This window comes from Emys orbicularis, chromosome 3 (genome assembly GCF_028017835.1).
Source record: "Emys orbicularis isolate rEmyOrb1 chromosome 3, rEmyOrb1.hap1, whole genome shotgun sequence".
Taxonomy (NCBI): Eukaryota; Metazoa; Chordata; order Testudines; family Emydidae; genus Emys; species Emys orbicularis.
In genome coordinates, this window is record NC_088685.1 from 93,633,463 (window position 1) to 93,657,533 (window position 24,071).

General features: G+C 41.9%; 1 protein-coding gene across 1 annotated transcript in view; it reads right to left on the bottom strand.

Annotated features, from left to right (window-relative positions):
• Positions 1-23,151, bottom strand: part of CEP85L (centrosomal protein 85 like) — a 164,644-nt gene extending 141,493 nt beyond the window's left edge. Inside the window, exon 1 of the mRNA XM_065401924.1 lies at positions 23,088-23,151. Within this exon, the coding sequence (XP_065257996.1) occupies positions 23,088-23,151 (64 nt within the window). The remainder of the gene's footprint in view (positions 1-23,087) is intronic.
• Between the last annotated feature and the right edge of the window lie 920 nt (positions 23,152-24,071).

A 24,071-nucleotide genomic window follows, 5' to 3' on the forward strand; every position in this document is an offset into this window, starting at 1 on the left:
GTATTTTCATAAGAACAGCCATACTGGGTCAGACCAAAGGTCCATCTAGCCCAGTATCCTGTCTTCCAACAGTGGCCAATGCCAGGTGCCCCAGAGGGAATGAACAGAACAGGTAATCAAGTGATCAATCCCATCACCCATTCCTAGCTTATGGCAAACAGAGGCTAGGGACACCATCCTTGCCCATCCTGGCTAATAGCCATTGATGGACTTATCCTTTATGAACTTATCTAGTTCTTTTTTGAACGCTGTTAAAGTCTTGGCCTTCACAACATCTTCTGGCAAAGAGTTCCACAGATTGATTGTGCATTGTGTGAAGAAATACTTCCTTTTGTTTGTTTTCAACCTACTGCCTATTAATTTCACCTGGTGACCCCTAGTTCTTGTGTTATAAGACAGAGTAAATAACACTTGCTTATTTACTTTCTCCACACCGGTCATGATTTCATAGCCCTCTATCATTTTACTGCTTCATCGTCTCTTTTCCAAGCTGAAAAGTCCCAATCTTATTAATCTCTCCTCATACGGAAACTGTCCGTACCTTATTTTTGTTGCCCTTTTCTGAACCTTTTCCAATTCCAATATATCTTTTTTGACATGGGGCGACCATATCTGCATGCAGTATTCAAAATGTGGGCCTACCATGGATTTATATAGAGGCATTCTGATATTTTCTGTGTTATTATCTATCCCTTTCTTAATGATTCCTGACATTCTTTTAGCTTTTTTGACTGCTGCTGCACATTGAGTGGATGTTTTCAGAGAACTATCCACAATGACTCCAAGATCTCTCTCGAGTGGTAACAACTAATTTAGACCCCATCATTTTATATGTGTAGTTGGGATTGTTTTCCAATGTGCATTACTTTGCATTTATCAACACTGAATTTCATCTGTCATTTTGTTGTCCAGTCACCCAGTTTTGAGAGACCCCTTTGTAACTCTTCACAGTCTGCTTTGGACTTCACTATCTTGAGTAGTTTTGCATCATCTGCAAATTTTGCTACCTCACTGTTTACCCCTTTTTCCAGATCATTTATGAATATGTTGAATAATAGTGGTCCCAGTACAGACCCCTGGGGGACACCACTATTTACCTCTCTCCATTCTGAGAACTGACCATTTATTCCCTATCTTTTAACTAGTTACCAATCCATGAGAGGACCTTCCCTCTTATCCCATGACAGCTTACTTTGCTTAAGAGCCTTTGGTGAGGGACCTTGTCAAAGGCTTTTGGAAAATCTAAGTACACTATATCCACTGGAACTCCCTTGTCCACATGCTTGCTGACCCCCTCAAAGAATTCTAGTAGATTGTAAAGGGAAATCATGCATTGTCAAAAACCATGTTGACTATTCTCCAACAAATTATGTTCATCTATGTGTCTGACAATTCTGTTCTTTACTATAATTTCAACCAGTTTGCCCAGTACTGAAGTCAGGCTTACCGGCCTGTAACTGCCAGGATCACCTCTGGGTCCCTTTTTAAAAATTCGTGCCACATTAGCTATCCTCCAGTCATTTGGTACAGAAGCTGATTTAAATGACAGGTTACAAACCACAGTTAGTAGCTCTCAAATGTGAAATTGCAGTTCTTTCAGAACTCTTGGGTGAATACCATCTGGTCCTGGTGACTTATTACTGTTTAATTTATCAATTTGTTCCAAAACCTTCTCTAATGGCACCTCAATCTGGGACAGTTCCTCAGATATGTCACTTAAAAAGAAAGGCTCAGGTTTGGGAATCTCCCTCACAACCTCAGCCATGAAGACCAATGCAAAGAATTCATTTAGTTTCTCCGCAGTGGCCTTATTGTCTTTGAGTGCTCCTTTAGCATCTCGATTGTCTAGTGGCCCCACTGGTTGTTCAGCAGGCTTCCAGCTTCTGCATACATAAAGAATTTTTTGCTATTACTTTTTGAGTCTTTGGCTAGCTGTTCTTCAAGTTCTTTTTTGGCCTTCCTAATTATATCTTTACACTTCACATGCCAGAGTTTATGCTCTTTTCTATAAGGATTTAGCTTCCACTTTTAAAAGAATGCCTTTTTGCCTCTGACTGCTTCTTTTACTTTGTTACAGTGGCACTTTTTTGGTTTTCTTACTATGTTTTTTTAATTTGGGGTATACATTTAAGTTGAGCCTCTATTATGGCATCTTTAAAAAGATTCCATGCAGCTTGCAGGGATTTCACTTTTGGCACTGTACCTTTTAAATTTCTGTTTCACTAACCTCCTCATTTTTGTGTAGTCCCCCTTTCTGAAATTAAATGCTACCATGGTGGGCTGCTGTGGTGTTTTCCCCACCACAGGGATGTTAAATTTAATTATATTATGGTCACTAATGTATTTGAGTGATCCAAAATTGGGGGGGGGGGGAGGAATAAAAAAAGAAAAATCAATATAAACCAAAATAACAGTTTTTGTAAAACCCAGGCTTTAATTTTTTGGTAAAAATCAGTAAAAACTGAAAACAAAAAGGACCTTAGCCACGAAAAAAATGAAAATTCTTATTTTATCTTACAGTCCCATTAGTGCATTTTGCAGATGAAAACCATTATGCAGAGTAACTATTGTACATATGTGGTAGCTTTTCATATTTAATTTACTCCATTGGCATAAATTGTTAAAAAAAAAAAACAGAATGCAATAAGACACTCTACTTTATTAAATTGAGTCCCTAGAAAAAATTTGTCTCAAGAACTGAAAGTTAAATTGTAACCACTGCAAATTTGAAGTGTAAAGATACAAAGCCCCAATTCTAAACTAAGGCAGTTAAGAAAGCAAAAAACAGAAAGCAAAAAAACCACCCCACACACACCTTGCAGGCTGAATTAATTCAGTTCATTATTTAAAATTCATTAGCTTGGAGTATTTAAAAGAAAATTGCATGACAATCACCACATACACTTTCTCATATCCCCCAACTCTTCTTCAACACTACTTTGTGAATTTGTGATATATGTAAAAGTGAGGGACCAATATAACTGAGCCAAGCTTAACATGGGCAGATGATATGCAAGCTTCCCTACACTGCTCTGCCAGTGCACCTGTCTTACCCTGCTGTTCTTATCTTAAACCAGCCAATCAGCATAGAATGCCAATCTTGCCTAATTGGGGGAGGAGAGTGAGACACACACAACGCCAGCAAGTATCACACCAGTTAGAAATTAATGCAGTATTTTACAGTTTGACCAGTTTTATCTCTTGTGAAGATGATCTGATTTACAAATAAGTGTTCTAAAAATCTGTTCCAAAAAGATTAGAATTATGGTCAGATTACATAGCAATTCCTTCCAATGAGCAAAATAAACAAACACTCCCAGAATATGTCTGGAATAGGCTTAGTTTATCAAGAGCTGTTAATTATTGCTCTTTAAGGCTGGACAGTCAAAATAAATGAAAGATAAGATGCTGTCTTACCACCATGAGTGTTTATATATAATATAAAAATAATTTTAAATATAAAAATCAGTGGACAGCAAAGTGTATGCAGAGCCAGAAGTGGACTAATATTTATTGAGACAGATTATCTCAACATTCATTGCCTTTTTTTGTATAAAATTTAACATTTCTACAGAAAATGTCACATAGGGAGTGCTCAGATACCGGTGACAGATTGCTAGCCAGCTAGCTAGCTTTTGGGCTGCATCAGCACTTTATTTTAGCAGCAGGTGTAGATTTTAATATAATTGTGCATAAATTTATGCATTTATATAACAGAATAACCTTCACAAGAAGGGTTTTAGAATCCCAGTTTAGGGAGTTTGATAAAAAGGTGCATTTACACTAAGAACAATAAAGGAGTTAATGAACTTAGATGCTAAACTATAAGCAACAGTTAAAGTCTTCCACCCTTGTTATGAAATTGGTAAATTATATTGAAACTACAGAATACCACATTTTCTGTCCTTGACACTGCTTTTGACACAGCAATTTCAAAATTGTGACCAGAAATGAGTCAGCATGGACAACCAACATTACTTAAACTGACAAAGAATGTTAAAAGTAATCTTGCTATGTTGAAATTAAACATGACCACACCTAATCACGGTCAGTGTCAGTCTTTCTTTAAAAAATCATTTGCTTTATAAATTGGACTGTAAATACAATAGCTGGAGTGACTTTCCATTCAAATACTCCTGTGGAGGAACAATGAATGGCTACAAAGAAAGGAAGATTACTTACCATATGGCAATTGGAATTCAAGATGTGTGATCCTTATGGGTATTCACTGTGGGTGCACATGTGCTCCGTGAGCCCGGAACCAGAAATGCTTCAAGAGCAGCGTCCATTGATCTGTGCCTCCTCCTTCTCCCAATAGAGGGCACAAGAGGCAGTGCAGACCAACTGTCAATCATGTCTCCAGTCCCTACTCTACCATGAATCCAAAGGGGACCCAAGCAGCGGGGAAGGAAGGAGGATCATGAACATCCACAGGCACTACATATCTTGAAGAATTCCAGTTACTAGGAAAGGTAAACAACCTTCCTTTCTTCTTCATTCCTGTGGGTGACTCCCAAGCAGTGCTCATTGAGGAGGAGGAGGGTGCGAGGAAGCACTCTGTACTACACAGCAGAGGATACCTGAGCCAAAGGAAGCGTCTGAAGCTGAAGTTTGAACCAGAGCATAATGCTTGGCGAAGGTGTGTAAAGAACCCCAAGTAGCTGCTCAAAGATATAGCTTCTCCCTTCATTCTTTCAGCGATAGTGACAAATAATCTCAGAGACTTCGTAAAGGGTCTTGTCTGGCACAAACAGAAGGCCAAGGCCCTGCGTACATCCAGAGAATTAAGCTTGATTTCTTCAGTGTTAAGGTGGGGCCTTGGGTAGAACACTGGGAAGCGAACAGTCCGGTTACGGTGAAGTTCAGAAGGCACCTTAGGGATTAATTCGGGATGCAGTCTCAAAGAGACTTTGTCTCTATGAAAGCCTGCGTCTAGTGGGTTTGCCCCAACCTGCCTACCCTCCTAGTGAAGGTCATAACTTTAAGGAAGGCCACCTTCCGAGAGAGGTGTAGGTGGGAACAGGAAGCCAAACAGTAGCCCCATGAGTGCAGAGGGGACAAGGTTCAGATACGGATCAGTTTAGAAACTGGAGGGTATCTCCTTATGATGTCCTTCCAGAGCTTCATAGTCATGGGATGGGTAAAGACTGAGCAGCCCTCAACAGGGAGATGGAACGCATCAGTAGCTGCCAAGAGTATCTTATAGAACTGATTGAAGACTTTGGGTCTGTCTGAAAGAAGATATTCCAGGATGAATGGGATTTCCCAATGTCTCAGAAGGTAAGCGGTGCTGCTGACACCAGGAGAACTGCTTGCATTTGGTTGTACAGCATTTCCATGTAGAGGGTTTTCTGCTGCTGTTAAGAATAGACTGAATGTCCTGGGAGCAGGTTCTTTCTATGCTCATTGTCTATCCAAAAAACACCATGCAGTATAATTTGTTACAAATCTTTCTGCTCCTCTATAGAAAGAGAAACCATATAAAATGAAGCTTGGATGGATGATGCAGCTGGTTTGGAGCATAAAGTGACCAAGTTGGGACGGCAATGTGAGATTAGCTAAATATCTTAACTACTCATTTCCAGCTTTACTGATGTTTCAGGTTCTAGAAACTATTTGTATGTGGATTTGTTTGTTTTAGAAAAGATTGCTGCTTCTTTGGTTCTCGCACAACGAGGTTGTGGAATCAGCATTCAAACAACTTTTCTTTAAGTAAGATTTGTTTGGGAATGTCCACTTTTTCACCGTAATATTTATGTTATATGTACAGAGTTGCTGTTTCCAGTTTTTGCTGACAATACTATCAATACCATCAAGCGGCCAATACTGCACTAAAACTGGCCTGTGCAGTTTAAAACGTTCGTAATAGCAGAGCTCCCAACATGCACAATTTCTGAGGACTGAAGGTTAAGAACTCCACTTCAGACAAGGCAAGCAGGAAATAAGCTCCCTTTCTGCACACCTTCAGAAAGGTACTGGCAGGTATCTCCTACCCTACAGGCCTTAGATGGTCAGCAACCGTGGAGAAGCCCCTCCTACATATATTTATAGTCTGCAGGCTGGGAGCTCCCCTCCTACATGTCTTTTAAGGTGACAGGATTTCATCAGAGAAGTTCTTACCTTGTTCCTAAGGAGGTGTGCAGAAGTAGAGCTCATTCAACAAGAGCGGTCATAGAAATTAACAGATTACATGTGCAAGTTAAGAAAATATACAAAAAGAAATACAATAAGACCTGTGTCCTTCTATGTATACTTCAGAACAGGTATGCATAACTTTTCAGGTGTGAGAAATGTCTATAAAAACACCATTCTTCATAGATAAACAGATTAATATTATTCTAAAGCCAAAAAAAGTTAGCATATCAGTAAAACTGTGTTCCAAGCAACTTACAATTTGCCTCAAAACTGATAAGATATTGTTTATTCTTCTACTCCTCTCAAATTAAAGGGGGTTGAAAATTATTAGGGAAGCACTACTTCACTTCCAACTATGGAAACAAGGTACATTTCTGCACAACACTAAATCACAATTTGGTGAGAAGCAATGGCAGATCCATATAGTATATTAATGCAATTTTATAAACAATCCATCTCAGGATTCCGGTGGGATCCCACACCGTAAGAGAAAAGCTCTTGTGGTTTACTATGGCACCAGAAACCCTCCATTCCGTAAATTGTTTTCTTATAACTCATTGACAGCCACCTATTATGATTTATAGACCTGGTCAAACTCACAATGCAATGAGTGGCAAAACTTCCATTAACTTCAGCACAATCAGGCCCAAAGTGTCTTACACATAGCAAAATATGACCTTGTAAAATAACAAAAAGGATAGATGTATTAGCTATAATAGAATCAAACCCTGCAGGTTGATAAGAGTCCTCAATTCCTATAGATCTCAACTGAATTTGAAGGTGCTGATCATCTTGCAGGATAAAGGAATTTGGTTATAAGCTTCTTCATGCAAGGACTGTGTCTTTTAATGTGTTTGTACAGCACCAATCATATAGAGTACACAAACATGTATTGATATGTAACAGCTGTAGAAATCAGAGCAGTGAAATATGCTATTACTTCAATTAATGAAAATTCTGACTTTTATGACTTTGTACCCATGAGGTCTCTCACATTCACAAGAGAGACAATTGATTTACACCATCCCATGCACATTCTATAATGGCTTTAAAAGGAATGAACATAAGATTTTTCTTCTGAGAAACCACATCTTTCAGAAGTGTACACAAAACAGAGAGGAGTGGAGGAACATTTTGTCGACAGTTTTAATAAGATCCTTGGCCAAATCATGCCCCCTCCCTTATGCTACGCATGGAGAGGTCCTCTATGCACAGATTTCCCCTCGCCCATGCAAAAGAGTAGACTTAGAGGCCTCTGCAACACTATTCCATCCTTGGACAGTCCAGTGTCCACTTCAGGGGGTAGGAGATGTACTCGAAGCCACAATCATCCCCACCCACAGAAGCTAGCACAGCTCTAGGCTGTAATAACCTTTCCAAGGATGTCCCTGATGGCCACCATAGACAAGGAGGAGCCCACAGTCATTCAGCTCCTAAAAGAGAAAACTGGGGGAAGGGAGAGCCTGCTAGGATCTGAAGTTGCTATGGAAGTACAGGGTCTACATGCAGATGGCCCTGACCTCCCCTGGATCTCTGGTCATACTCCAGGTTAGGGAGTGACTTCTCATCTCACTGCCAGCAACAGGGAGATGTGGGGAAATCTTTGCAAAGAAAGTATCTATGAAATCTCTGCAAAGTCCCTTCCTGAAGCTTTGTGTGTGGAAGGGACAATTTAGTCCCTCCATTTTTACGGCATTTTATGTCTTATTTTTCTTTACAGTTTTTGTTCCCCCCTTTTATGATTCACACACACACACACACACACACACACACACTCTATTGATCTTTGCACCATTAGCAGCAGACAAGCATTATAGATTTATATATGAAGAGCTAAACAGAATTCTTCTACATTAAGTCACCATCAGGCAAGAGGGAAATTGACTAAAAGTCACATGGATTACTTAGATTACCTCTGTGGTTAGCTTCATTAATAAAGCACTACTGAGCCACAGTGTTACTTTGGCTGCTGTAGTCTGTCTGCTTCCGAAGGTTTTTCTATGCTTATGATGGACAAATGATCAGGAAGCATGGGCGGTGTGGTTTACGCATGTCAGGTGACCAGCAATGCATGGCAAAGTCCCTATGTTCATGCACTCTGGAAAAGGCATTAGGGCAGGCTTCAAGCAATAAACTTTCAGCAATGGTAACTACATTTTTATCTTGTGTTATTTCAACACATTTATTTTATTTAACAAGGCTTCTGCAGTTCTTCAATTAGGAACTAATTTTTTTTTTTAATCTCCTTCCTCTGAAAGATCAGGGATGGCCATGGCTGGAGATGGGACACTGGAGGAGAAAGGCCAGGTTCATGAGATGCTACTGAACAGTTTCTCTGTCAGTGCTTGACTGGCTGGTTCTTGCTCACATGCTCAGGGTTTAACTGATCCTCATATGTGAGGCTGTGAAGGAATTTTCCCCAGGTCAGATTGGCACTGACCTTAGGGGGGTTTTGCCTTCCTCTGCAGCTTGTGGGTACGAGTCACTTGCCAGGATTATCTGGTCTCTCTCACTTAATCATTTGCCTGCTATTGCAGGGACGTCAGGCACTGGTGAACCTCAGTCCCTCCTATTCTCTGTCTGTGGTACGGAATAGTCTAGTCTCCTGCGGGCTATAATACTGGGGTCTAATTTTGGTTGTTGGGTTTTGTGTGCAGGTGCTGGTGGCCTGTACTATAGAGGAGGTCAACTAGATGATCTGGTGATCCCTTCTGGGCTTATACTCTAAAACAGGGGTGGGCAAACTTTTTGGCCCAAGGGCCACATCTGGGTGAGGAACTTGCATACAGGGCCATGAATGTAGGGCTGGGGCACGGGTGCGGGAGGGAGTGTGGGGTGTTGGAGGGGGTGCGGTGTGCAGGCAGGGGCTGAGGGCAAGGGGTTGGGGCGCAGAAGGGGTGCACAGTGTACGAAGGGGCTCAGGGCAGGGGTGCAGGAGGGGTCTCAGGGCAAGGGGTTGGAGTGCAGGAGGGGTGTGGCAGGGGGCTCATGGCAGGGGTTGGGGTGCAGGAGGGGTTCAGGGTGTGGGCTCGGGCCCGGCACCGCTTACCTTCAAAGGCACCGGGGTGGCAGCAGCGTGCAGCGGGGCTAAGGCAGGCTCCCTGCCTGCCCTGGCCCCGCGCCGCTCCCGGAAGTAGCTGGCACCACGTCCCTGCGGCCCCTGGGATGGGGGGGGGAGGGTGCCAAAGGGCTCCACGCTGCCCTCGCCTGCGGGTACCTCCCCCGAAGCTCCCATTGGCCACAGTTCCCCGTTCCCAGCCAATGGGAGCTGCGGGGGGCAGCGCCTGCAGGCAACAGCCCAAGGGGCCGCAGGGACATGGTGCCGGCCGCTTCCGGGAGTGGCGCGGGGCCCACGATGCCACAGGAGTGGCAATCCCAAGGGCCGGATCCAAAACCCTGATGGGCCAGATCCGGCCCGCAGGCCGTAGTTTGCCCACCCCTGCTCTAAAAGATGACCATAAATAAGAAGGAGAGAAAATGGATAAATAGTAAATAAGATAAAGGGAGAGAAAAAACCAGAAAAATAGAGGAGTGGGAAAGGGAAGACTATTGAGACAAAAGGGAGGAGAATTTTTATTTATTTTAGCATGGAGCTTACAGAGTTGTAGATAGAGAAAAGACAGCTCTCTTTATAAACCCCTTTTACTATTGGAAAAACTTTGTAGGGAACCTAGCAATTTTACCCATGTAGACCGATAACATACTGCCCTCTGTATGAAAAAGGCCCATACCTGCATCTTGTGTAACTTATCGGTAAAATAAACATTCACACATTAACATATTCTACTTCCCAGTTTTCTGATCAGGTAATAGGAGACCCTCCCATAATGCAAGCAAGTGAATAGAGAGAAGAATGATGTGAGAAGGGAGGGAAGAATGACAAAGTAGAGGAGAGTGAGAAACCCAGGAGAGTAGAGGGTGAAACAGCATGAAGTCTTATCTAACTGAACTCCCTGACTTGCAGCTTTAAATCACAACTCAACTAGAACAGTATTTTAGACTAATTACATTTAATATTATAACCCAGAGTTACTATAAATTCATGTAATTTCTTCTGTGATTTGGTGACATGAATAATCTACTTAAAACTTAGCTCTCGTGTTATGTTGTCTCTAGAACCCTTTAATGCAATTAAGCCATATTGCATACAGATGGCTACAGGTACACTATTCTTTACATATCCCCAGAAGCCATTTCCAAATGTATAACTCTCTTTGTTATAACATCTAATTATGAACTCGCACAAATTATGAAGATTTTAAGCTATTAGTATTTCCAGAGAAGTGAAAAACCCTCTGGGGAGAAGGGAGGAGTAATACAAAATACAACAGTTTGACTTTGATCTTAAAATGCATCCAAGACAGAAACATCATTTATATGGCTCTGTAAATGCATAAGCCACTGTACAATACTAGGTCAGTGACAAGTTTTCAAGCCCTTTTTGGCGGAGATTAGATCAATCTAAAGGCACAAGCACAGACAAACAGAACAAAGAAGACAGGCAAAGATTATATGAAGGCATTTGATTCAATTTGTGAGATGTCACATTCTAGTTTACAACCAAGTCTTTTTTTTTTTAAATATATTTACACACACACACACACACACACACACACACACACACCTTGAAATAAGGTGCAATATTTTACAATTTTATTTACTTATTAGTTTCTCCACTGAGGGTTAATCACCACTGAAACGGCTTACAAAGGTTGCGGTAGATTTACCTTATATGGAAATTTTTTAAATCAAGAGGAGATGCTTTTCAAAAAAGATATGCTTTACTGCAAACAGGAATTAATTAAGGGAAGTCCTATAGCCAGTGTTATGCAGAATGACAGACCAGATGATCACAGTGTCCCTTCTGGCCTTATAATCTATGAATATATACATAACACACACACACACTTAACTATAAAGTTTTACTATCAACCTATCAAGCATAGGTAAAATCCTGGCCCCACTGAAGTCCATGAGAATTTTGCCATTTACTTTAGTAGAGCCAAGATTTTACCTCACTTGCTAATAATATTTATATGAGTTCCTTTCTTTCTTCCAGATACAGCCTATTAGCACACAGCAAAATTCAGAAACGTAGACTACAGATGTTTTTTATTTTAGATTTGGCACAAAAGTCTCCGTAAATTACCTCATGCCTGCTATGCTGGCTCGCTTCCTTGTCTTCATATTCAATGTACTCTTTACCCCCCTGTTCCACTTTTGCTCTCAATTCAATCTGATTACTGCAGACAGGGAGACTCCCTTTTAAATTCAGGGAGCCTATCAGTTAAAAGTTGCTTTACCTCTCTTTTCATAGCATTAATAAAAAAAAAATCTTTTATAGATTGTTTTACACTGTACTTGTGTACACTTCCTACACTGCGTATAGCCAATTGTTGAAGTCAAACAAGACATTGTACATGAACAGCTGAATCCCTTCCCCACCATCAGAAGACCACTCAGACCCCCAAGTCAGTGTCCAAATTTAGCCCTTTCCCAGGGATTGGCTTTATTGCTAACTCAAAGACACCACCACAACATAAACCTGTGCCCAAGTGTCCTCTTGTAGCCTGGCCATTCCTAGGGTTTCCTTCCAGAACCTCCTCTGTCCTAGCACCCTAATTCCTTCTCTTTAAAGAGCCAGTCTCACCTCCCTATATACAGGGTGGAGTTAATAGTCATGTCTACTACGAGTCAGTCAACAAAACTTCAGTAGTTTTATAGAAGGTTCTCGCACTTGCTAACAGACTGAATCACAGAAGAACTCTTGCTACCCTGGTGCACTGGATTTGGGGAAAAACAGAATAAAGACACCCTTCTTCTTCATTATAAGCAAAGGTATATAAATAACCTTGACTGTAAAGAACAGCCATGTAAAAAATGGGATGTAGGGAGGCGTATTAGAATTGGTCAATAATTTTCAAAAATCTAGTATTTCTATTGAAACATGAAAGAATTTCCACATTTTTCAACTAGCTGTGATATGCACTATACGCAAAGAGGGATCCACTTAAAGATCTACCATAGCCAGTGTCTAAAAGTCTCAGCCCCACGACTGTTCAAGAGGAAGCTCCAGTACCTCTCATCATAGATAGGATTTAAAAGTGGGACTCAACACTTCTATATCTGAGTGCAAGGGACAAAATCCTGGCCCCATTCAAGTCACTTGGAGCTTTCAGATTGACTTGAATGGGGCCAGGATTTCACCCTACAATTTTAACAAAGCACCAATTTCCTTTACACTTGCTACGGTGCATTTGGAATGAAATCCTTTCCCCAGCACTTAGCCAGAGTAAGTGAGAAAGCCACTAGGGAATTTCAAAGGGGAAAAAGGGACATGCATGAAGAAATGCTCCCAAGCTACAGAGTAGGAACAGAATCATTTCAGGACTCCCACTCCAACCCAATAACTGAAGTATTCTCTGGGGACAAGTCCTGACAGGCAAAAAAGGGTTTATTTTTTAATCACATTAGCTTAGCAGGATTGAACAGCCCTGTTAAGACATAGGGGAAAACTAGGCTACAACACCGCCAGCTAACATAGCTCCAAAACACGTTAGCAGCACCTTAACTGGGCATTCCAATTGTGTTCAACTAAGATGATTTAAACACACACACTTTTTGTTTGTCAAGACAGGACCTGGGACTCAACAGTTCCACTCCAAATCCACTGCATGCCAGCATCCTGGAAGCCCCCATGGAGCCGGGATAAACAGCCAGTTTTCCTTTGAATAACAGTGTCAAAGGGCTTGCTTACTTTTGATGGCAAATATTCCCCTTAGCCCCACCTTACTCCACCCAGGGTACTCTCCAGGCTACCAACAGCTACTTCTTTTCCTCTTCCTTCTCAACTGTTTAATGGCTTTACATACAGTAAAATCTTCTAAATAATTTAATTATGATTCTTCTGGTACAATGACCATACCAAGCCCTTGTTCTATTTACATCAAAAGGAGCTGTGCATGAAGATACAGAACATCATGAATATAAGAGTACAAATGTTAGCCCTATTTTCTTTATCACTTTTGCTAGGGAGATTTTTTGCAAAATAAAAGTGGTAAATATTACCACCCTGTGCGATGTCTAGCTAGGTCACCATCCCTTTGAGCTTCTACCCACAGACGCTTCCATCCTTTGATTAATACGGGTCACAGAATTCTGTATAAAGTTAAGTCTCTTTTGCATTAATTCTCAACTATAAAACAAGTCTCCTAAGGATCAGGATTGTTCATACATATGGATAATTTTGTTGCAGAGCAAGAAACCAAGAAGAGCTGCCATTTTTAAAGAAAACCAATCTTGAAAAGATGCCCAATTTACCCTGAAACATATTTGAAAAAGTTGCCGCTTCCAACACCATCTGGACATGCCACATCGTAAAAAGAGTAAACCAGACACCAAAAACTGGATAACGGATGATAAAAATCTCAGACAAGGTTTCTGAGTCACTCAGGAATGATTCTTGCTTGGATACTGCATGTTAAGACTCTTTGATAAATTAAAAAGATGAAAATTATGTTTGTTCCAATAAGCAAAAAGGAATTTTGTTACATAATTATATCATACAAGAACTGACAAAAGTATTGAACAAAATGCTTATTTATAAGCCTATCCACGAGCTTCCATGCATTATAAATGAAATTGGATTTGGAAGTTTCATGGCCTCTGTCACTAAATGTGCAGAAGGGGAGCATGTGCTCAGCCATTCCATGGCTGGCTAGTTTTCAGAGATACACAAGGTTTTGGGATTACACGGACAGCTGCAGAACAGAAAGTGATTAACACCACCATCCACTCTTCTTTCTCTGGTAACTTTCCAGCTCTCTACTACCTGCTGTACAGCCCCTTCTTACAAAAAAAAAATATATATATATATATCTTTCTCTTGACCATGACACTAGTGCCACTCACTCTTTAGCCTGCTTTTTCTCAGTCAAGGGTTTGTAAAAGCAGTCTTCCCTTATCACTTTAATCCCCATTCATACAATACCAGTCTGGAACAATTCCAATCTGCCAGTGCCATTGAAGCTGCTCTACTCCCTGGAGTTAACATCATGATCCTTCTTCCTACTGTTCCTCTCTCCTTATTCTCCTTGACCTCCGTGTGGGAGTCTGCAGCTGAATATCTACTTCCTGAAGTCATCAGATGGACTGTAGTGGTGAACCAAATCGGTGTGAAGAGGCTATTGGAAAGACTCATGTAGTTTTAAGATTTAATTCATCCTCCCTCCTGCTGCAGGAGTTTTTGCACCAGTGAAACTTGAGGGACTAGTGCACCTCAACGAAGGAAATTCTTCCCAGGGGAAGACAGGTAGCATATGCACTATTGCACTTTCTACACTGTCCACATACTTGCCACATGGCAGCAAAGGCCACAGGGGAATGACATCAGGAAGAGGCAGCACCTCCCAGGTCATGCCTCTAGGGGGGCTACTCAATTGACAAACGCTGGAAAATCAGTAGGATGCTGAATATTCTGGCAGCAGAGCCAGCTGACAGACAACCAGCAATCCTTAGATCCTTCTACCTAATCTTCCACAGGCAGCTCTGCAGGGTAATTAATTGTCAGGTGCAGCAGAGCAAATGGCCAGGACCCATACAAGGTTGGTCACAGCTCTAAGTATATTTGCATGAATTCTTCAACCCCTACTTCTGAGCCTTTATAGGTTCCAATGATTGAGTGGCTGAGCAAATGCTTTGTAGCTCCGCCTGTGCCAGTCTGACCATCCTCAAATTAGCCAGGCCAGCAAAAACCTCCCCTACAGGGAAGTAAGGGGCCTCTACACCCCTCACGATTAGATTCTGCATATTTTTTTTAATAACTTATCAGAGGTTCTTAAACTGTGGTCCGTGGATGAGCTCCATTCAGGTGGCCCGCAGATAGTTCCCGCTAAAGTGCGTGCCTGGGTGGCCGCACACAAGAGAATGAAGGGCCACCCACCTAATTAGTCGAGCCGCGCAGGCATGGCTCCACTAATTGTGTGCCTGGACCCTGGAGCAGACGCACATGTAAGGTGAGGTGGTGGCCTTGGGGAGAATAGCGGGTAGGTGGGAGGGGGCAGCGGGGTCAGAAGAGGAGGCGGGGGGGAATTTGGGACTTTTAGGGCTGCGGCAGCCAGAGAAAGAGGCGACTTTCCCCAGCTCCAGGGCTGCAGCTGCTGGGGAGAGATGGCCCTCCTTCCCAGCCTCAGCTCTGTGGTTGCTGTGGCAGGGGAGATTCCCCCACTGGAGCTGGGAAGGAGGGGGTCTCGCCCTCTCGCCACGGCATGTGTAAGTTTTTAGTGTAAATTTTCAGTTCACAGCACAGTTGTGTGTCACCGAACACTTTACAACAAAGGGCAGAGTGCAAAAAAATTCTTCTTAACTACAGCTGTACAAAGTGGGCCACCATAAGAATTAACAAGTGGTTTTAACTCCTCCACTGTTAAGCCTCAAGCAGGTTGCAAGGCAGAGACAGGCTTCTAAAGAATGTGGAAGGCAGAACAGTTGATACTGGAGACAAGTGTAGAACTATTCCTCTTCCTATAATAACCTATCCACAACATACATACTCTGCTTCCAACAATGGCAGCACAACCATTTGTTCCTACAACGTCAAGTCCTTCCAGAACCATTAAATTTACACATCTTTTTCACTTGTGCTTTCTATCAAGATGGGTTATCACTATGTTTGGCAGACACATAAGCTTTATCCATACTATTAAAAAAAAAAAAAAGTGGACTTTTAACACACTAGCTTACTCATGTTAAATGTTAATATCCTAATACAGACAAGGTAAGTGCAGCTTTAACATGTACTAGCTGGTTGAGGTAAATCCTAAACTACCAGTTAGAGTTTGTTTTCACCGGCTAACTGCTGTTAAAACTACAGCTTGCCTAGTCTATTCCATGATTTTAACACGTTAGTAGTTAACATGAGTTAATAAACACCTGTTTAAACACATACATACAGATTTTTCTTACTGTAGACATAGCCGCCCAGGGCAAACCATTAATATATAGTTCTGATTTGTATTGTGAGAGGACTTCACTTTATTATAACTTAATCCAATGCTTCTGAGCAGAGTATCTTAAAGGTATTTTGATAGGTATTTTGTAAAAATATATAGGATTACAAAAAAATGTAGTCCATTGTCAGATCAGGAGTTTTGAGCGTGAGTATACAATTGAAAAGATTGCAGGCTTCCTTAAACGCCACTGAGTAACAATATGACTGCTCTTATACTTTTGCATTTTGTAGAACCACCAGTTCTTTGCACTCAACCTCTTAAGACAGTGTTTTGTAGTACAAATTCCCTTGAATATATACAGCTTTAAAATTAATGTTTTGAAAAGCTATAGCTTTGAGGAGAGATGTAAGGAGTTAACAGTAACTACCATTCCCACAAGGAATCTCAGTTTACTTCATTATTACTGAGGGAGAGTAAAGAGATCGCCTCAATGTCCATTCCCATAATTGTCATACTGAGTTTGTAAACGCCGATAATCACTCATTCTGTACTACAGCAACCTGATTTTTATGTGTCCGGCATAAATATGTATACGATGCCCACTCTATAGGGTGACATTAACTCACCATTTATTGCCCAGCACACAAAGATAAGCCTGCCTCCTTGCAGGCTTAGAGAACCATCACATCCTCAGTAGCTGAACCTGAATTACCAACGAGCAAAACTTGTTACAGAAATGAAATTACTGGAACTTTTCCCCCACCCCAGCCCCCCCAGCCCCAAAAAGAACTAAGTTAAGTTTTCCCAAGTACTTCTCTCTTTTTGGTACAAACTAAACACCTAAGTTTCATTAGTGCCACTAGGCAGTTGTGTTCAGAAAGTTATAACACCAGGAAAGCTCACAATGAGTTGCAACCTTATCACAATTTTAATTATGACATCACTAAGTAGGCTGTCTAACTCTTACTTAAACCATATACATAAGCTAGTATGTGTAAGAGAAACAAGGCAGCCTCAGGGGTTTGTGAATATGAACTAATCACATTCCTAATGTATTACAAGTCACAAGACTCAGGAAGTTGTTTCTATATGATGTTAATCACACCCTTAGGAGCTTCCTTATTTCAAGTTTGTTGAGCATGTGGCCAAACCTTATTCAGATACAGAGCCCCATGGCCGCAATAGTCCAGTTTTGGTTACTGAACTACAGTATGAACACAGATGGTCCCATTTATTTAAGGTAATAAACATACTACAAATAAATCATTAGGCAGTTGTCTAAATCCCTGCATCCATTTATATCATACTGAACACACACAGTCTAAGTGAATGATTGTCTGGTGGATACTGTTGATGCAGATGAGCATTTTCACAGCCTGAAGTGTGTCATTAATTGCCTATGCAATTCAAACAATAGTCTAGAGGACTGAGCTTGGGGCTGGGAGTCAGTTTTCAGAACTCCCTGTGTGGTCTTCAGCAAACTACTAAACTCTTGCATCTCAGTTTACCCCTCTGTAAAATAAAGATAAATTACTTATCTAACTCATGAGGTTTTTATAAGTAATAATGTTTGCAAAGAGGTCTGAAAGTGACCTACTCAAATTCTAAAAAATATGATTAGATTTTCAAACAATAGACAAGTGTTAACAGAGCTTAGATTGATTTTAGCTTGGCAGCACTATTTGCCATGGTGTAAATGTTTACCATTTAATCCTTGGATATAGAGAGGCACATAAATTTGTTTACAGATTTGTGCACAAGCTAATGTCTACTTTCATTGCAGAATGCGAAATTCCCTTAAACTGCAGAATGAAAACAATCTGGAAACAAAACAGGATGTGAGTGAAGACTTCAAAGACAGCTAGACTTTCAACATTTTCCAAAGCATTCCGGGTATTTGTGTTGTGTATCACTGCAGTTTACCTATAAAGACAATTACTTTACTGGTTGCAGAAAATAAATATGAAAAAAAAAAAAAAGAATAACTTATCTATGCTATACCTGAACATTTAATACACACAGGGCCAAATTACTCCTTGGTGTACACTCCAGGAACTGATCTGGCCCACTGTGTTTTAAGAAAATTAAAATGAATTTATATCTTTCACAGAAAAAAAAAAATCTCATGATCCAGTTATATAAATAAATAGGGATAGGTTTCCACACTCTGTATCTAATTTTTTTTTTTTTTTTTTTTTTTTTTTTTATATAAAGTAGACCATGAGATTTTTCATGAAAAAAGGGGATGGTATTAGCCATCAACATACTTGACTAAAAAATAATTTTTCCACGTATGTAGAATATGCTTCTAACAAAGTGTTATGTTTTCACGGATAAACTATTCTGATCAATTTAATGTGAAGACCTATTGTGTGTCAAACAATCAAAATTGCAATAACAGCTGGTCAATAATGTTGCAGTCTTCAACTCTATTGCACCAATGTGCAACAGACAAAAAGATATAAAAATCTATACCGATCACTTGGTCCAAGAGAGATATGTAACTGGGGGGAAGAGGGGCACATTGTCATAAGACAAGAATCTCCAGCTTTGAAAATAATGCCTTAGCTTTTGTTTACCAGTAAGAGACCATTATCTTATGACACCATGCCGTTTCAACAGTCTGTTGTATTCCTTGTATCAACACAAACAATATCAGATCTGCTAACAGCAAAGTACATTGGCATTCATCATCAATTTTGAATCAGTATGGCTGTGCACCTCTAACTACACTCCTTTCATTTGTTACCCTATACTATTTATGGACACACTTAACTGCAGCAGTTTCTTCAGTCTGTGTTGGAAAAAAAAATTTAAGAGATCAGAACTCAAAGGTTATACTTGACCTTTATCTTCTGTTCATTTTCTAACTAACCATGCTTCTGTAAGTCTGTGTTGTGCCAAACTATACATTTGCTTTTAAAAATTGCATTTCATATAATAGAAGAGAGCCAAAGTCCCTTTTTATTTAACTCAGATTATTCCAAAAGAATGACACTACGGGGCGGGGGAGAGGGGGAAGAGGAGGATGGAAATCAGACAGTGAAGTAATTTATAGAATATTGCAGACACAGTTGAGATAAAAATTATCGGAACCTAGATTTGCTGAACAAACATGAGTAAACCCTTCATCCATTCATGGACTAAGGGATACTGGACGGTTGATTCAAACACAGAAACAGAACATTCAGTTTAAGTTTAGCCTAACCCAAATGACTTCCCAGTGCAGACACAGTGGGTATGTCTACAATGCAATGTAAGCTCAGGGTGAGTAGAACTCAAGTTAGCAGACCCTGGGTTTGCTAACCTAGGGCTTGAACAGTTTACACTCATTTGTAACCCCAGGTTAGGAATTGTTGAACTCTGGGTCTCCAACCTGGGGCTCCAGCATCTACACTGCATTATGCAGCCCCGAGTCCAACCACCCATATCCCAGATTTCCTAGCACCCTCCCAAAATGAGGCTGCCCTAGCCGTTGGTTCGTGGCGCAGCGTGGGAAAACTTGACTGTTCAGAGGACAATGAAATTCTTCTTCTTTCGTATGGTTTGGGTAGGTAGCAATGACTACAAATTTATATCTAAGTTTGATAGCCAGCACATTGCCACAGCAGTGAGCTGGTGAATGTCCTTCAGGCCCCCGGCAAAAGAACAAAGGGGACACTCAGATATGACGTGCTCCATCGTTTGTGCTTGGTGATCACGGTCACATACAGGTCTTTGCCTCGTTTTCCATTTAAAGAGGATTTGTCCACATCTCCCATGAGATGTCCTGATGCAATTCAATCTCCACCAGTCTTTCTGGACATAAATCAAAATCCGGTGGTACCTCAACAGGATCAACAACGAGCTGTTTGTTTTGAGCAGTCGAAATGCTCCATGTGACCCTCCACTGAGCCTCAGCATCGAAGTTGGGTGTAAGGGTCTTGATACGTTTCCATAAAGGGTTGCAGGATTTTAATCTGGTCTTTGGCAGGTTCTGCAGGTCATTGTGCAGCGGGATCCTCACGTTTGCATTGACATGGTTAAGAAAGCGAGATGTCTGAACAGCTCTTCTAATCTGTGGAGGCTGGATGTGCGTAGGACCGGGAGCCAGTCAACTGGAGCCAATTTGAGCATCACTGACACTATGTGCATACTATTATTGAGTTGAGTGTAAAGGAGTTTAGTGTGACTGCTGAGAGACCACACTGGGGCACAATATTCTGCTGCAGAATATACCGCCCTCCCAGTGAACGTAGCAACGATTATACTTCCTCAAACCACCCTTTTCAGGACCAAAAAAGAACAGTTGGCCAGTCCTCCAAGTATACCAATTTAATGTAGAAGGGATGTCCCGGGGAAAAGGACAATGAAATCCAGCCTGTGAGATGGTGGAATACTTTTGGCAGACTCCCAAAACACAAGTCCCTATTGCAAAGCAATAGGGTTTGAACCCTGGGTCCCAGCTTCACTCAGGCTCAGACCCTTCACCCCCAGGGGATCCTGAGATTGAGCCCCGGGTTAGCATGATTTGTGTATAGACAGAAGGGGGGTTAAGATTGAGCCCGAGTTTGAATCCTGGGATTAGACTGCAGTGTTCTCATAGACAGTAAGGGCCTGATCCAAAGCCCACTGAAGTGAATGGAAAGACTCCCATTAACATGAATAGGTTTTGTATCTGGCCCTAATTTAGTAATCATAACAACTGATATTATACACTGCCCAAGTACTGTTATTTGTATCACCAGATTTCAAATAATTATGGCCACTTTCTCAAAGCTGCCAAGTTCCTGCAGTTCCAAAGGAATCCACAGGCACAAAGCTCTTCCAAAATTTAGGCCCCGGGCAGTTTTCTCCTTTGATTTTATGTAGAATATGACAACTTTTCCTATCAAAAGAATAGATAACTAGACAAAATAACTAAGCCTTAGCAAATTATGTTATATATAGTTTTAAAAGATTAATAATTCTTGCTACCAATAAAGAAATAACAGCAACTTGTTTCACATTACTGTGAGAACACATTGGACTATTTGTGGAGGTTCAGGCAGTTGCTAGAAATATCTTATATTTTCAAGCAAAAACATGTCATCTCAAAAGCAAACAATATTGCCATTTAACTATGCCAACTATTTATATACCATTTAATGAAAGAGACAGATGTTTTGCAACAATGCTGCAATTCCAAAATTAAACTGCATCTCAATTTCAAAACTAACACAGTAGGCTGATTTCAATGAAATTACTTGCAAATTACACCAGTGTAGAAGAAAGCAGAATTTATCCCTACACTTTGACAATGATGTAGTAATCTAGACTAGGGAGCAAAATCATGAGAGCTTTGCTTGAAAAGGAACTGCATGATTTTGCTCCCCCTTCTAGAAAACTGTCTAAAGCTCTCTGCAGTCAGTCCATTTATTTTATTTGCCAGTAGACAGAGGTCCCAATCCTGAAAGCCCTTGCTCCCATGAATTGTCCTATTCATGAGATCGATACACTACAAAATCATCTCTAATATTTAGAATTGAATTTTTAATCAGTCTGAAAAAGTCTTGCCAATTGCAGAAACTCAGAGTTCAAATGTAGGCCAGAAACAGTTATGAAAGTGACATTAAAATTAAAGGTCCAAAACAATGTTAAAAAAAAAAAACTGACTAAAATGTTGGTTGTAGTCCAAATTTGAAACAAGAACCATGCATACAGGCAATGATGTCTGTTGTTTAGGTCCTTCTTCCTCTAGGGTGAATGAAGGAAAAGCAGATTATTTAGATAAGATCAGCTTTTGTCATCACCTCTATGTTCCAGCTAACTAAATAGCAAATGACACAAAAAAGGGGTATTTGAAAACTACATTTGTATAATCTATAACAGTTAGTTCTCCTGCAACTGTGGGCAGTTTATATTTATATCCCTAAATCCAGCTAATTAGAGATATAAAATAACTACCAATGTTGCAAAAGAATGATAGTATTTTCAAGTGCCGGACAGCCATATACAGTGTGTTCCCAGCACTGTGACCAAACTGTTCCACATTAATAATAAAAAATGGGTACTTTACTGGATACAACACAATGTCATTTCAGCAATCAGCGCAAGAAGAATCAAGGGGATCACATAGTGCATTATTTAATTACAAATAGAGATATACAACACATCTAAACACAATGAGCCAGCTTCTTCTCTGGTGTAAACCCACTGATTTCAAGAAAATTGGCCTTCCCTTAATTCTCATCCTTTTACATTCTAAAACACTTTAAATTGAATTACACCAGGGATGAATTTGGCCAAGATACCATATATCCTGAAAAGTTACACTACCGAAAAAACAACTGACCCAGAGATATCACTATGTTTCCAGTCACTGTACCAGTGCTGCCTCAATTATACTCAGTAACTAAAGATTCATTAACCAGATCCTTTCTTGCCATGTGCAAAAGAAGTACAGATGTGCAATAAGGACTCTTCCTCCAACCCCAAACTTGTCTCTCTCCCTTTTCAGCAAAACAAGTGAGGTATCTGGTGGGGAGAGGGTTTTTTTTAGTCGCAGATTTAAAAGTAATTATGATCAGCCCTAAATATAGCCCCGAGCTAATTGCATTTCCTCAGCTCAAATGGCTCCCTTAAATGCCCCTCTACAGAGCAGCCTGTCTGCAAACGCACCACCACAAATTAGTTGCACTGACCTTCTGCCACCTCCCCAAAACTATTATTCTCCCCTCCACCCCCAATCCTTTTGCAGCTGTTTTTGAAGCACTACAGAACCGATTGGTTGTGGGGCCGGGTCTGCCCCAAAGCCAGACTTGGGGGACGGAGACCATCTGTTTAAACCCGGGAGTGGGGAAGAGAAGGAGACGTGCATGGGGGGTATTGGTTGCTCTCTGCAAACCCAGCGCGGTGCCCAGATGTCACCGGGCAGTGCGGTGTTCCCGCTAGGCAGGGGCCGCCCAGGATGGGAGCGGGGCAGGGGGAGGAAGGGTCCCGCTGAGAGGGAGGCAGGGATGGATGTGCGGGCGGGCTCCTTACCGGCTTTGTAGCTGCGCAAGCCGCCGCCGTCCCCGAGCTCAGGGAGGATCCTGCTGCCCCACATGGTGCCGGGGCCCCGAGCCCAGCAGCACCGCGAACTTCCCCGCCTTGCGCCGCGGGGCCCGGCCAGCAGCGGGCGGACGCGGCCGGGCAAGCGGCGCGAAGGCGCCGGCGCTGCCGCCGGGGGGTTACTGGGCTGCTCTCGCCGCGCTGCCTCCCCGCTCCGGCCCGGGGGCAGCCGCGGCCATGGCGCGGACAGGGGTCGGGCTCTCGCCGCCTCCTCGCGGGGCGCAGCAGCAGCGGGGACAAAACTTGCTTTATGCCGGGGCCGCCTCCTCCTGCGCGGCCGGCAGCGGGGCGGGGCCAGGGGCGGGAGCCCTGCAGATGCTGCTGCTTCTCGGGCGCTGAGCCGCTTGCATAACCCGGCCCAGGGGGAGGGGGCGCAGGCGGAGCAGCCCAGCGGCCGCGGGGAGGGTGACAGGGGAGGGAGTCCTGTGATCATCGACTGGAGGGGGGGGCTATGCCCCCACCCCGCCGTCCCACATACATATCTGCCTATCTAGATTTCCCCCATAGGATACCCGCTGTAGCCACTCAGCTATCCCTTATCTCCTCTCTGCCCCTTCCCCAGTGTCCAGTCCTGGATTTCATATCTACAGCCTGGGAGCCTTAAAATCCCATCTTCGTTTCATGGAGCGGGTGCCTTTTTATTTTTTACAAGACCTCAAAATTATTCAATTTAATTTACCTTACAGGACAAAGAGAACTGGAAGAATCCAGGACTGTATATTCCCAATCCTTCCTCTGCATTCCCCAAACATTTCCACTGCCTTCTGCCCCCAAAGATCTCATCTATATTCCTCACATAGTTAATATAGGATCAGGGAGAATTAAAAGGACAGCCGCATGGGTGAAATCTGAATAGAGAGGATCTGAAAACCGATTCTTTCCTGTATCTTCCCAAACAAGTTACCAAGAAGAACC